This window comes from Macaca fascicularis, chromosome 15 (assembly GCF_037993035.2).
Source record: "Macaca fascicularis isolate 582-1 chromosome 15, T2T-MFA8v1.1".
Taxonomy (NCBI): Eukaryota; Metazoa; Chordata; class Mammalia; order Primates; family Cercopithecidae; genus Macaca; species Macaca fascicularis.
In genome coordinates, this window is record NC_088389.1 from 2,618,358 (window position 1) to 2,630,334 (window position 11,977).

General features: G+C 63.2%; 1 protein-coding gene across 5 annotated transcripts; it reads right to left on the minus strand.

Annotated features, from left to right (window-relative positions):
* Positions 1-85: 85 nt before the first annotated feature.
* DIPK1B (divergent protein kinase domain 1B) lies at positions 86-11,744 on the minus strand. Of its 5 annotated transcripts, none has more exons than XM_074015994.1 (6): positions 11,554-11,744; positions 7,967-8,068; positions 6,202-6,336; positions 2,043-2,150; positions 1,770-1,946; positions 86-1,151 (listed from the first exon to the last, which is right to left on the minus strand). In XM_074015994.1, exons 4-6 carry the CDS (start codon positions 2,085-2,087, stop codon positions 339-341), a joined length of 1,035 nt encoding a protein of 344 aa, XP_073872095.1. In that variant the 5' UTR covers positions 2,088-2,150; positions 6,202-6,336; positions 7,967-8,068; positions 11,554-11,744; the 3' UTR covers positions 86-338. The 5 variants fall into 5 exon arrangements, with proteins under 5 accessions (XP_073872095.1, XP_073872094.1, XP_073872093.1 ...); XM_074015993.1 differs by having other exon boundaries at positions 7,959-8,068; XM_074015992.1 differs by having other exon boundaries at positions 7,967-8,086.
* Positions 11,745-11,977: the final 233 nt, after the last annotated feature.

Here is an 11,977-nt window from a genome sequence, read left to right on the forward strand (position 1 = left end):
ACCCCAGCCTGACGGCCTGGATCCACAGCGGGCGCAGGGTCCCGTGCGCAGCATCGATGGGGCTCAGGGTACTCAGCCCTGGGCATTACATAAAAGCTGTTTATTGACATCACATTCTTCAGAGTAACAAAACCCCTTGGAGGGCCCTCCTGCCAGGATGTCCACCTTTGCTCTGAGCTGGGATCTCCTGTCTGTGGTGTTGGAATCCAGAGCCCTAACCTTAGGGAAGTGATTTTGCAACAGTTGCATTTCATACTTTCTGACAGGATTCCTTGAGGGCGGGCTGGACCCTGGCGCCCGGCCAGCTCCAGGAAGGGTGGCCAGGCCCTCACTGCCCATCAGGAGTACTTGGTGTTGGAGATCTTCTTCCAGAGCAGAGTCTTGAGGTGGCTGAGCACCAGCGAATGATGGGCCTCCACCTGGCTGGCCAGCCCGCTCAGCGTGGTGCAGGTGCGCAGCTGCGTGCCCAGCTCCTCGCGGAGGTCGGCGGGCGCGCCAGGCAGCAGGTAGCCCCGTAGCAGCGCACACACCTTGGCCAGGTTGGGCTGGATGAGGTCGCCCTTGCACTGCCGCATGAGCCTGTCACACGGGGCCCTGCAGTCGCGCCCGTAGGTGCAGTCAGCGCTGTGCTCACAGCGGCGGCCCTGCAGGAAGCGGCGCACGGTGGCCTCAGGTGCTACCTGCTGCAGGTCGGCCATCTTGAAGTCGTAGGTGGCTGTGTAGCCCACATTGGCCAGTGTGGTCTCACACATGTAGAAAGTTCCATAGGAGCCATGGAAGAGCTCCTCCACGAACTCCAGCAGACCGATGGCGATCTTGGCCCGCCAAGGCCACGCGGGCCCCAGCCACTGCTGGAGGGCACCCTGCAGGGCAGGCGGCAGCAGCGGGCGCAACAGGGGTGGCAGGGCGGCCGCGTGCCAGGCCCCATGGGGCACGCCCTCGGTGAGGTAGAGGTCCCCGCAGTAGCCCAGCAGTCTGGAGGCATGCTCCTTCTCCTGCAGGGACAGCAGCAGCAGGAACTCGTTACGCTGCAGCAGGGCCCACACGGATTTGGCTTCCGCCAGGGACACCCGGTTGTCCTTGTTGAAGTCGGCCATGAGCAGGACCTGGCCAACCAGCGCTGGCAGGGAAGGCAGGTCTCCCATGTTCGCCTGGCGTTTGGGACCAAGAGAGGAAAAACCAGTTGATTGGATGTCTGGGAGCACAACCTGGCTTTGACCTGGGTGGTCTGCCGACCAGACCAGCACCCTGCCAGGTTAGGGGTCCCAGCCCCCAGCTACACGGGGGGAGGAGGCAGCCAGCAAGGTGCCCACTCACTCTCCTGGCCTGTGTTGCTGCTGCCAGACAGACCTCCCATCTCTCAGCAGCTTTGGGTGCACGTGGGGAGCTCGGGGGTGGGCACCTGAGCAGAGAAGCCTCAAAGCTTCCCTGAGGATGAGAATGCCCTCTGCGCTGGCTGAAGCCCTAAGAAGCGGCCCCTCTCTGCAAGCCCTGGTCTCCACTTGGGGCACCTGCCGTGCTTGACCCATGGCCCTTGACTGCAGGAGCCTCCTCTCGACCTCAGCTGCCAGCCCACCGGTGCCCCCAGCCCTGGAGAAGCTCCTTCCCTGGCAGGGCTCCTGCCCAGGGGCTGGAGGATAGGAGGTCTGCCCAGGGTCCACTTGGGCCCATGTATGCCTTTGTGCTGAGCATGTTGGTGCCAGGGCCGCCCGCTGGGCACATGACCGTGGTGTGGACTCCTACCCTGCCCCTCAGGAGAGCTATCTGACCTTGAGGAAGCTGAGGGTCATCTCCCGGAATTCCTTGATGGAGGTGCCCCGGGTGGGCTTGTCGAACAGCACCAGCTCCCGCCGGGGGGCCGCATCCGACCGGGCCTTCGAGTCGAGGGTCTCCTCGATGCCACACTTGATGGTTACATCCTTATCCCGCCAGAGCCCACTGTACACCTGGACAGGGCCATAGAGGTCCTCTGTGCAGACGTCCCCCTCCCACTGCACGGGCAGTATCAGCCCCAGGCCCACCCGCCCTGCCTATGGCCATACCTGTTGGGCCGGGGCTGCCGAGAGGCAGGTCCTCCACTCCACCATATGCAGCTCACACAGGTCCTGGCAGACAGAGCCCGAGATGATCCCCTTGCGGTACTGGTCACACTGAGGAGATAGGTGCAGGGCGTGCTGGGGTGGGGCAGCTACATCCCTGCCCCATTGAGCCCCTCCCCACAGGCCCGAAGCCCAGCTGCACCCGTTCCTCCAGGACCCCTGGGAGGGAGAGGTCACAGGTGGGGCCAGGTAGGCGGGAAGAGGGCACGGAGGGCCAAGCAACCATCACCGTGGTCACTCCGTCCCAGCACCCACTGGGCCCCTGTTCTTTGGCCATCTTTTCTCAGACCCCCAAACTGCCAGAGCTGGCGACGGCCACCTCCAGCCCACACCCGTCCCTGAGCCACACTGGGCCCAGCACCCGCCAGCTGGCAGGGGCCTCCACTTGCTGCAGTTGGAAAGCTGCCAGTCCCTCACAGGCAGTGCCAGGGCCCTGGGCCATGCCATTGCTGGCTGCAGGATGGGGCTGTTGGCTGCAGGGGCAGCCCTGCCAACCCTCCGGTCTGGTCCCGTCCCCACCACCCTGGCTTCTGTAACAGGACGGCTCAGCAAAGGCCACTGCCTGGACAGGAGACAAACACCACACCTAGTGTCAAGCCCAGGCCAGGGCCAGAGGCAGGAACCCGGAGGCAGCTCTCCCGTCCAGCTGACCCAGCTCTCTGGGCCATGCAGGTATTGGCTGGTGAACTAGAATTCACCCTAGTCCCTAACATCTACACCACCAGCTGCCACACGCCCTGTCTCTGCCTGACTTCATTCCTGCCTCGGGTGACGCCGGGAGGGAGGATGGCCCCCTGACTCATGGCGCCCTCCCTGCCCAGGTCAGTAAATGAGACATCTCTGAACTTGTTTCCCATCGTGGTGCTGACTGGACGGCGTCTTCCGTCTGAAGGGCCAGGAGCTGCCCCGCCCAGGCAGGGCTTTCCCCAGGACACCAGGAAGAACAGAAGGGTGGGCTGTTGGTGCCAGAGCGATGGTCAGGCTGGTAGAACCTGGACAGGAGTCAGGCACGAGCCACAGGGCGTCTGTCAGAGAAGCAGCCCCCTGGTCAGAGGTCAAACATCTGGGTGTGAACCCGTGAAGGGCGCCGCGCCCAGCCCCTCTGCTCCCTGTTGGGGCGGGCCGCCAGCCATTCTGCACTGGGCACTCATGGGCGCTCTCAGGACAGATCCTGGTGCCCAGAGCCACACCTGCATGGCGGCTTCTGGGTGGGTTTCCAACGTTCCCAGGTTTGGGGCTCCTCCTGTCCCAAGGACTTGGCCTCCATCTTCGGCCCCTCCCAACCTTCCCCAGGCTGAGGCAGGAGGAGGACAGGCCACGGCCTCACTGTTTGCCCCACGTGCAGCCAGGACAGGGCTCACCGCCGGAGCTGACAGCCTCAAGGGTACCCCTGGTGGGCAACGGAGCCCCAGCCTTGACCTCTCCCAGCCCCTTGAGGCCAGTGCCCAGGCTCAAGCGCTCTGTTGTCAAGAGCTGTTTGTTAAGGCTTAGAAAACGGATCCCTGGGGCCTCACAATGACTCCGGGCCTGTCCTTCCCGGTCCCACAGGCCCCCTCCTTAGCCAGACCCCCAGGGAGACACTGTTAGCGGTAATTAAATCAGGCCCAGGGCTGGCTGCCGCCCCTCCTCAGCCCCCACCCCAGCTCCGGGAGCCTGGCAGCCCCTGAATCCCAGCGCCCCGCGGGAGGTGACAGAACGATGCAGCTGGCCTGCCCCTCTGGGGGTAGGGGAAGAATTCCTGGATGTACAGCCTCAGTTGCCATGGAGCCTGGCCAAGCAGGCTTGGAGGGAGCCAGGGAAGTGAGCTGCGGAGCACCCCGCCCTCCGGGGTGGGGAAGAGGGAGGGTCCCTGCCCCCCTGCCCCACACACCAAGGGTGGGGACAGAAGTGAGATGGGCCAACCGGAGGCCGAGGACCCCGCCACATGAGGCATGAAGGCAGCCTCTGTCTCAGCAGCAAGAAAACACCGACTCTTCATCAAGAGAGAAAAGAAAAATGAAGGAAAACCGCACACTTGTCCAACCCTCCACCTTGCAGGCAGGCCCTTCGCTACTGGAGTCCACTCCAGTCCCCAGACCAGCCCCCTGCGCCCGGAGCCCCAGACCCCAGGAGGATGCCCTGCTCCTGGCACACAGCGGTGCTGGGGAAGGAGCCTCTGGGCCACGCTGCCCTCTGCCAGGCTGGCGCCGGGGCCGGGGTCCCCCCGGGGTGGGAAGATGGAGCTGCCCCCATGGTCCTGGGTGCCTCTTGCACCTAGCAGGGTGGGGTGAGGCTTCCTCAGAGGCTGAGGCGGGTGTGTACTTGGCCTCCTCAGGGTCCCCACCCACCGCACATCGGTCCCCAGCCAGTCCCCCCACCACCCAGCCTGTTACCGGTCTGCAGCAGAGCTCAGTGGGGACTCAGTCCAGTTCTTGGCCTCTCGAGGGCCCTGGTGGAACCTGGGACTGGCCCTACACTGCTGCTGCTTCGCTGTGTGAGCTGGGCCAGCCTCTGCGGCTCTCTGAGGCGTCCAATGCCTCCACGAGGCGGGGCAGGGAGCCTCCTCTGTCAAGGAGGCGACGTCTCCATGGCCCTGGGATGGCCTCAGGAGAGCTGAGCTTGGCCTGACCTCTGGGAAGGCTCTGAGCAGCCAGGGAAACCCCCGCTGGGTGAAGGGCCAGGGCACCCTGGGAAACGGACACGCAGCTTCCTCTTGTTTGTGGGGGCACCTCCTCCTGCTCCTCAGCGGCCTCTGCAGTCTGGCACCCAGTAGGTGCTCAGAACCCGCCTGGCCATGAGCGCCTCTGCTCACTCCCACCCACCCCTACCCACAACACCCCGGCCCGGAGGTCCGGCCCCTCCACCTCCTCCGTCCTTCTAGGAGCTCCAGGGGTGCATCTGCTTGGGGCAAAGCCCTCCCTACTCATGGCCCCAGGACGAGCCCAGTGTGCCACCCTCCGGCCCTGCTGAGCTCAGAGGCGCCCTGGACTTCAAGGGTGAGCAAGGCCTGGTGCCAGGAGCCTGGAGGCCTTCCCTGGGCTGGCATGGATTCCAAACAAATCCTGGGCACAGCAGCTCTCCTCCTCTGGACCCCACATCCCACTCCTCCACTGCCACTTCTGGGCCTTTCCACATGTGGCTCCCGTCAGAAATGGCTCTGTGGGGCATGGGCCTGCCCACGCCCAGCTAGATAGCTTCACCACCCAGCTGCCAGGAGAGACGCCCTCCCCATCTGACGGAGGAGACACCGAACTTGGGGTGTCCCTGCACCCAATCCCCGTGACAACCCACAGTGACCGCTGCTACAGGCCAGATCCACCTGTGCCCTGGCCTGACCCCAAGTGGAGTGGAGGCATCAGAACCCTGGTCATCAGGCAGGCTGGGGTCAAAATTCGGTGGGGGACCTGCCCAGTTCTGGGCGAGTCTAGGGTTTGCCAGGAAGACAGAGCTGGGATGACCTCCCCGCCTAGCTAGTCACAGGGTGTGCAGAGGAGCAGGGGGTCACCTTGGTGTGCACTCATGTGGACACGCTTGCTCCCAGACACACACATGCTCACATACGCCAGGGGACTTAGCCCTGTCTCCCTGAGGTGGAGGCTGTGGAGGACCCTGCCCTGCCGCCTGCCTCAGGGAACCCCTGGTCCCAGGGGAGCTAGCAAGGCCACTGAGGCCAGCACACAGGAGTCTCCATCCTGGGCCACTGAGGATATCACGTGGGGGGCTCCATCCCGTCCAATGAGAACACCACACAGGGGTCTCTATCCCGGCCAGTGAGGCCAGCACATGGGGGCCTCCATCCCAGGCCAGTGAGGCCAGCTGCCCACCCCAGCCTTCCTGCTAAACATCCTCCCTCCCAAACATTTCTGGAGTCTGCCCTGCCCCCAGCCCCCAGCCCCTCTCTCTCTCCTGAGCCCCTGCAGCCACCCCCACGTCTCCCCTGTCCTCCCCTGGACCCCCATCCTCCACACCCAGTCTGAGGCAGCACTGCAGATCCCACCTAGAAACCCACATGCCTTGTGGGCCCTGGATCTGGGGAGGAAGGTGTCTCCAGGGCCTGGTGCCCCAGCGTCTAGGGCAGCAAGGGGGCACAGCCCAGTCCCCAGCCCACACACGCAACACTTACAATGACCACCTGGCAGACGTGGCCACGACAGCGCTCCGAGTAGGACGAGTAGTGCACGTATACCAGCCAGCTGCCCGCAAAGATGCCCAGCCATGCCAGGAAGATGCACCGGACCCTGAGGCCTGGGAGTCGACCCTGTAGGGGAAGGGGCTACATGAGGAGGTGCCCTCGGGGCACCCACACTCGGGGTGCTCTCAACCCCACTTCCCACGGGAAGGGCCTCTGGATCCACCCCAGCCTTCCCCTGCCATCCCCTTGGCCCACTGGTGCCCCCATCTTCTAGAATCACCCCCAGCTCAGCAACACCCGCTCCTGGCTCTGCCTCTCCCGGGTCACATAACGGGCTGCAGGGGCTGGAGGTGGGGGCAGGCGCAGCCCAGACTTTCAGTGTTACGGGCAGGTAAAAATAAATGTCAAAACCAGGGGACTACATGGTGGCCAATTCTTTTCTCTGCTGAATGAAGATTTTTTTTTTTTCTGAGAGGGAGTCTGACTCTGTACCCCATGCTGGAGTGCAGTGGCGCGATCTCGGCTCACTGCAACCTCTGCCTCCCGGGTTCAAGTGATTCTCCTGCCTCAGCCTCCCGAGTAGCTGGGACTATAGGCACGCACCACCACACCACCTGGCTAATTTTTTTATTTTCAGTAGAGATGGGGTTTCACCATGTTGGCCAGGCTGGTCTTGAACTCCTGACCTCAGGTGATCCACCTGCCTCGGCCTCCCAAAGTGCTGGGATTGCAGGTGTGAGCCACCGCGACTGGCCGAATAAAGCTATTTTTTACAAAGCTTTCCCTTCCTGATCTCATTTCATAACATCATCACCTCTGCACAAGGTGAGCGCGCCCACCACGAGTGACACTGCCCCTATTTTTCCCGCTGTAATGGAGATTGGTGGGAAGTTCCGGCCGGACCAGGCCTGCAAAGAGAACCAGGTTTGGAGAACGGGGCCCCAGGAGCCCAACGCAGCCACATCGTGGAAGCATTTAAGAGACGCAGGCGGTGGCCGGGCGCGGTGGCTCAAGCCTGTAATCCCAGCACTTTGGGAGGCCCAGACGGGCGGATCATGAGGTCAGGAGATCGAGACCATCCTGGCTAACACAGTGAAACCCCGTCTCTACTAAAAATACAAAAACTTAGCCGGGCGAGGTGGCAGGCGCCTGTAGTCCTAGCTACTCGGGAGGCTGAGGCAGGAGAATGGCGTAAACCCGGGAGGCGGAGCTTGCAGTGAGCTGAGATCCGGCCACTGCACTCCAGCCTGGGTGACAGAGCGAGACTCCATCTCAAAAAAAAAAAAAAAAAAAAAAGAGACGCAGGCGGGCCAGGCGCGGTGGCTCACCCTGTAAACCCAGCACTCTGGGAGGCTGAGGCGGGCGGATTGCTTGAGCCCAGGAGTTTGAGACCATTCTGGGCAACATAGTGAAACCCTGCCTCTACAAAAATACAAAAATTAGCTAGGTGCGGTGGCTCATCCTGTAATCCCAGCTCTTTGGGAGACTGAGGTGGGTGGCTTGCTTGAGCTCAGGAGTTCGAGACCAGCCTGGGCAACATGGCGAAACCCCATCTCTACTAAAAATACAAAAATTAGCTGGGCATGGTGACTCACGCCTGTAGTACCAGCTACTTGGGAGGCTGAGGCTGGAGGATTGACTGAACCCGGGAGGTTGAAGCTGCAGTGAGCTGTGACCGCACACTACACTCCACCTGGGTGACAAAGCGAGACCCTGTCCCCCCCCCCCAAAAAAAAAAAGACGCAGACTCAGACACCGATGTTCACAACAGCCCAGCAATGGGCAGTCCTTGAGTTCGCAGCCAGGGGATGGAAGAGCAGCTGCGTCTGTCCTATCCACACTGCGGAGTGACTGCGCTCTGAGAAGGAAGGAGATCCTGACGTTCACCCAGCAGGGAGGAATGCCAGGACAAGAGGCTCAGTGAAACGAGCCCGTCACCAAAGCACGAATCCTGCAGGACCCACTTACACGAGGTCCCCAGAGTCGCCAAAACCATAGAGACAGGAAGAAGAATGGAGGGAGCTGGGGGCTGGGAAGTGACTGGGAGTGTGCGTTTGATGCGGACAGAGCTTCAGTTTGGGAAATTGGAGAGCTCTGTGGACCGAGAGAGGTGACGGCTGCATAACGAGAATCCTTTATTTGGTGCCATTAAACTGCACTTAAACAGGGTTAAGATGATACATTTTATGCTATATGTATTTTACCACAGTTAAAAATTAAGGCCAGGCATGGTGGCTCACGCCTGTAATCCCAGCACTTTGGGAGGCCAAGGCGAGCAGATCACCTGAGGTCAGGAGTTCGAGACCAGCCTGACCAACATGGAGACACGCCATCTCTACTAAAAATACAAAATTAGCTAGGCGTGGTGGCGCATGCCTGTAATCCCAGCTACTTGGGAGGCTGAGGCAGGAGAATCACTTGAACCCAGGAGGCGGAGCTTGCAGTGAGCGGAGATCCCGTCACTGCACTCCAGCCTGGGTGACAGAGCAAGACTCCATCTAAAAAAAAAAAAAAAAAAAAAGTAATCACACAGCTCCTGGCCCCTGCCTAAAACTCTGACCCAGATGTCTGGGAACCAGCTTTTTGGGAGGGCTCCAGGTCACTCTGCCATCCTCAGCGCTTCTGCCTTGGTTTCCCTGCTGGCACAAGGAGGCTCAGGCACGGGCTCTAGAGCGCAGGCTCAGGCTGCTGGGCGATCCATCCCCATCCAGGCCTCCAAGCTGGGCTTCCAAGGGTGACAGCCAGGGACAGCTGCGTGCCGCCTTCCCTCTCCCCAGCCCCCTAGCAAATTTCAGGCCTCTCAGGCACTGTCCAGGAGTGGCCAGCAGAGGGGTCTTGCCCTATGCAGGGGCTCAGACATCCTGACCTGCAGCTGAAGGGTGAAGGGCCCAGGCTTGGCGGCCAGCTTCCCCTCAGAGAGGCCCCACCGCTGGCTCCAAGCACTCCCTGTGGCCTCCTGTCCACCTGCGGCCAGGGAGAGGCCACCCACTGATCACATCCTCCTCCTGGCAGCGCCTGGCCACACCCCCACCTGCCCAAGTCAGAGCCCCCGTCAGAGGTCGTGGGCTGCAGCCCTGCTCAGGCCGTGAGCAGGGGACTCCTCCCTGAAATGGGGCCACCAGCTTCTCAACGAGGACAAGGCACAGTCCAGGCAGCTGAGGTCATTTGTCTGGTTCTTTCAGGAGGGGTGGGCCCTGGCCTCCTGCTTCCCTGGCATCCACTCACTGATGGCTGTCCCAGGCAGGGCTACAGAGGGAGGACCCCCAGCAGCTGGGGAAGGGCCCAGAGCTCCAGTAGCAGTGGGGTCCTGGGGGGCCTGGAGCAGAGGGCATGGCTCCGGTGGGGGGAGCCCTCCAGGCCCAGGTTGGTCTCGCCCCCTCAGACCACTTGTCCTGGGCACTGGATCTGTTTCCGGCAGACTTGCTCAAGATGAAAAACAGGAAAGCAGAGAAACAATGGGGGGTGGGTGGTGTTCTGGCAGGATAAGATCCGACAGCTCCGTTTAGGGTGAATGTGCCCGAGGCAGGGCCAGGCAGGGAGGCCCAGCATGGGCGGAGCCTCGGAGGACAGCCAGGAGGGAGGCTGCAGCTGGTGCTGGGCCCAGGGCTGACCCCAGCTGGGGACAGTGACACCGAGCTAGGGACTTACCCAGTTCTGCTCCCCAGAGCCCTGCCTGGGCTTGGGCCAGGGCCTGTTTCCGCCTGGCCAGCTCTGGTTCATCCCCCAGGTCTTTTGTTGTTGTTCTCTTGAGACAAGGTCTTGCTGTGTTGCCCAGCCTGGAGTGCAGTGGTCCAGTCACAGCTCACTGCAGCCTCGAACTCCCAGCTTCAAGTGACCCTCCCACCAAGCCTCCCAAGTTCTTGGCATTACAGGCATAAGCCACCTTGCCCAGCTCTCCCCCAGGTCTTGATCTTCCCCAGCTGCCATCCCTGGCCCTGCTGGGATCCCAAGCAGCTGCTCTGCAAGGCCCCCATAGTGCTCCCTGGCCCACCCTGGCTCCTGGGCCTGGCACAGATGGATGGGCAAAGCTTGAGTGTGGAGGTGGCCCCACCATCCAGGACCTGGGCTGGGGCTTTGCAGGGGCAGGTGGGGACCAGCTGCCAGTGTAGCCACTTGGAGGGTGGGGAGGGTCACCCACGGGATGGAACAGCACTGTGGTCCTCAGCCCAGCAGGCTCAGACCATGAGCCGGGAGCCCCACAGTACTGACCCAGAAAGGCAGTTCACAAGGCCAGGAAACTGAGGCCATTAGAGGGGCAGGCTGGATTCCGACCAGGGCTCTGGCCCCGAGCCAGCCACCCTGGGAACAGCCAGCGCCCCTCTCCTGCCATTCCTTGGCGGAGCTCCAAGCATCAGCATCTCTTCTGCAGCCGCTGGCTGAGGCCCTTCCTCCGGGGAGGGCACCACTGTGCACCCCACCTCCCAGCGACTGGGGTGGTCCCCTTAGCTCTCACCCTGCCCCAAGGCTGAGCCGGGACCACCACACCCTGAAGCCCCAGGTGGGCACAGAGGGTCTCGCTGCAATCTGGGAGTTGCTGGGTTCCATACACTCTTCCCAGAAGGGGAGCTGAGGCCAACCAGGCCCTGAGCTCAGGCAGGACCCTGGCAGGGTTCCTCCTGCTGACCCGGGACTACCCTGCGGGGACCAGGGAGGTACAGGCAGATCTGACCAGGACTGGCTCCTCTGGCAGATGCCTGGGGTCCTGGAGGGTCAGGGAAGGCATCCCGTCAAGAGGCTGGGCCCTGCATGATTGCAGCCTGATGGGCCTGGCCTGCATCTCCCCAAAGCAGAAGGTGAAAGGGCGCCTGGCAGCCGGAACCCAAGGCAGCCCGGGTCTCCCATGCGGACCCGGCAACGCCCCAGGAGGGGACGGTGACTTGTTCAAGGTCATCCCGGGGTCAGGGCAGGGTCCCTGCGCTATGGCTGGCTGATGGGATGAAGGGGCGGGGGACAGGGAGGTCATGTCCTTGCCAGGGCGTTTCTGTGTGTCCCAAGTTTTCTACCGCAGAATAACACATCTTATTTTTTAATTGAAGAAAAGAGGAAAGGACTTTTGTGTGGTTTCTGAGCCTGGGGGGCAAGGACCGCCTGCAGGGCGGGGCGGGGGGCCTCTAGGCCGCAGCATCCCCCGCCCGGACTCTCCTGTCGCCGTCGCCGCCACCGCCCCTTGCCCAGCGTCCTGTCCTTCCCAAGCCACTCACCTCCCCCCTCTGCCCAGCCCGGGCTCATGAACCCCTCGTGTCTGAACCCGGGGCCCCGCTCCGCGCTCGGCCCACTCCGGGGCTGGAGCTTGGCCTCCCCGAGCAGAGGCGGCCGAGGGCGGCGGGCGCGCACCGCGCTTACCTGCAGGCCCTTGGAGAAGGGGCAGAAGAGCACCAGGTGCGCCAGGCGCCGCAGCCGCCGCATGGTGGGCGCCGGCCGGGGCTGCGCGGGCCCCGCGGCTCGCTCGGCCTCAGCCCCGGCCCGGCCCGGCCCGCAGCGGCCGCCGCTCCTTCGCCATGCGGGCCGCGCGCCCCCGGGCCCGCGTTAAAGGCGAAGGCGCGCGCCTTTCTGACGGCCGACGGCGGCGCGGCGGGGGCGCGCGGGGGCGCGCGGGGGCGGGGCTTGGCGCGCGGCCCTCCTTCGACCCCCGACTGGGCTGAGGAGGGGGCGGGCACCGAGGCCACGCCCACCCGCAGACCCCGCCCCTCCTGCAGAGGGGCCGGGGGCGCGCGGGAGGGGCCTGGGGCCGGGGCCGGGACCGGGGCGCGCCGTGGCGTCTCGCGGG

Excerpts from the sequence above, each read along its gene's own strand:
- DIPK1B (XM_005580402.4), bottom strand. The coding sequence starts at position 11,616 with ATGCGGCGGCTGCGGCGCCTGGCGCACCTGGTGCTCTTCTGCCCCTTC. Across the intron at positions 2,151-6,201 it reads ACGTCTGCCAGGTGGTCATT|TGTGACCAGTACCGCAAGGG; the intron begins GTAAGTGTTGCG and ends CTATCTCCTCAG. Across the intron at positions 1,152-1,769 it reads TGACCCTCAGCTTCCTCAAG|GCGAACATGGGAGACCTGCC; the intron begins GTCAGATAGCTC and ends CCCAAACGCCAG.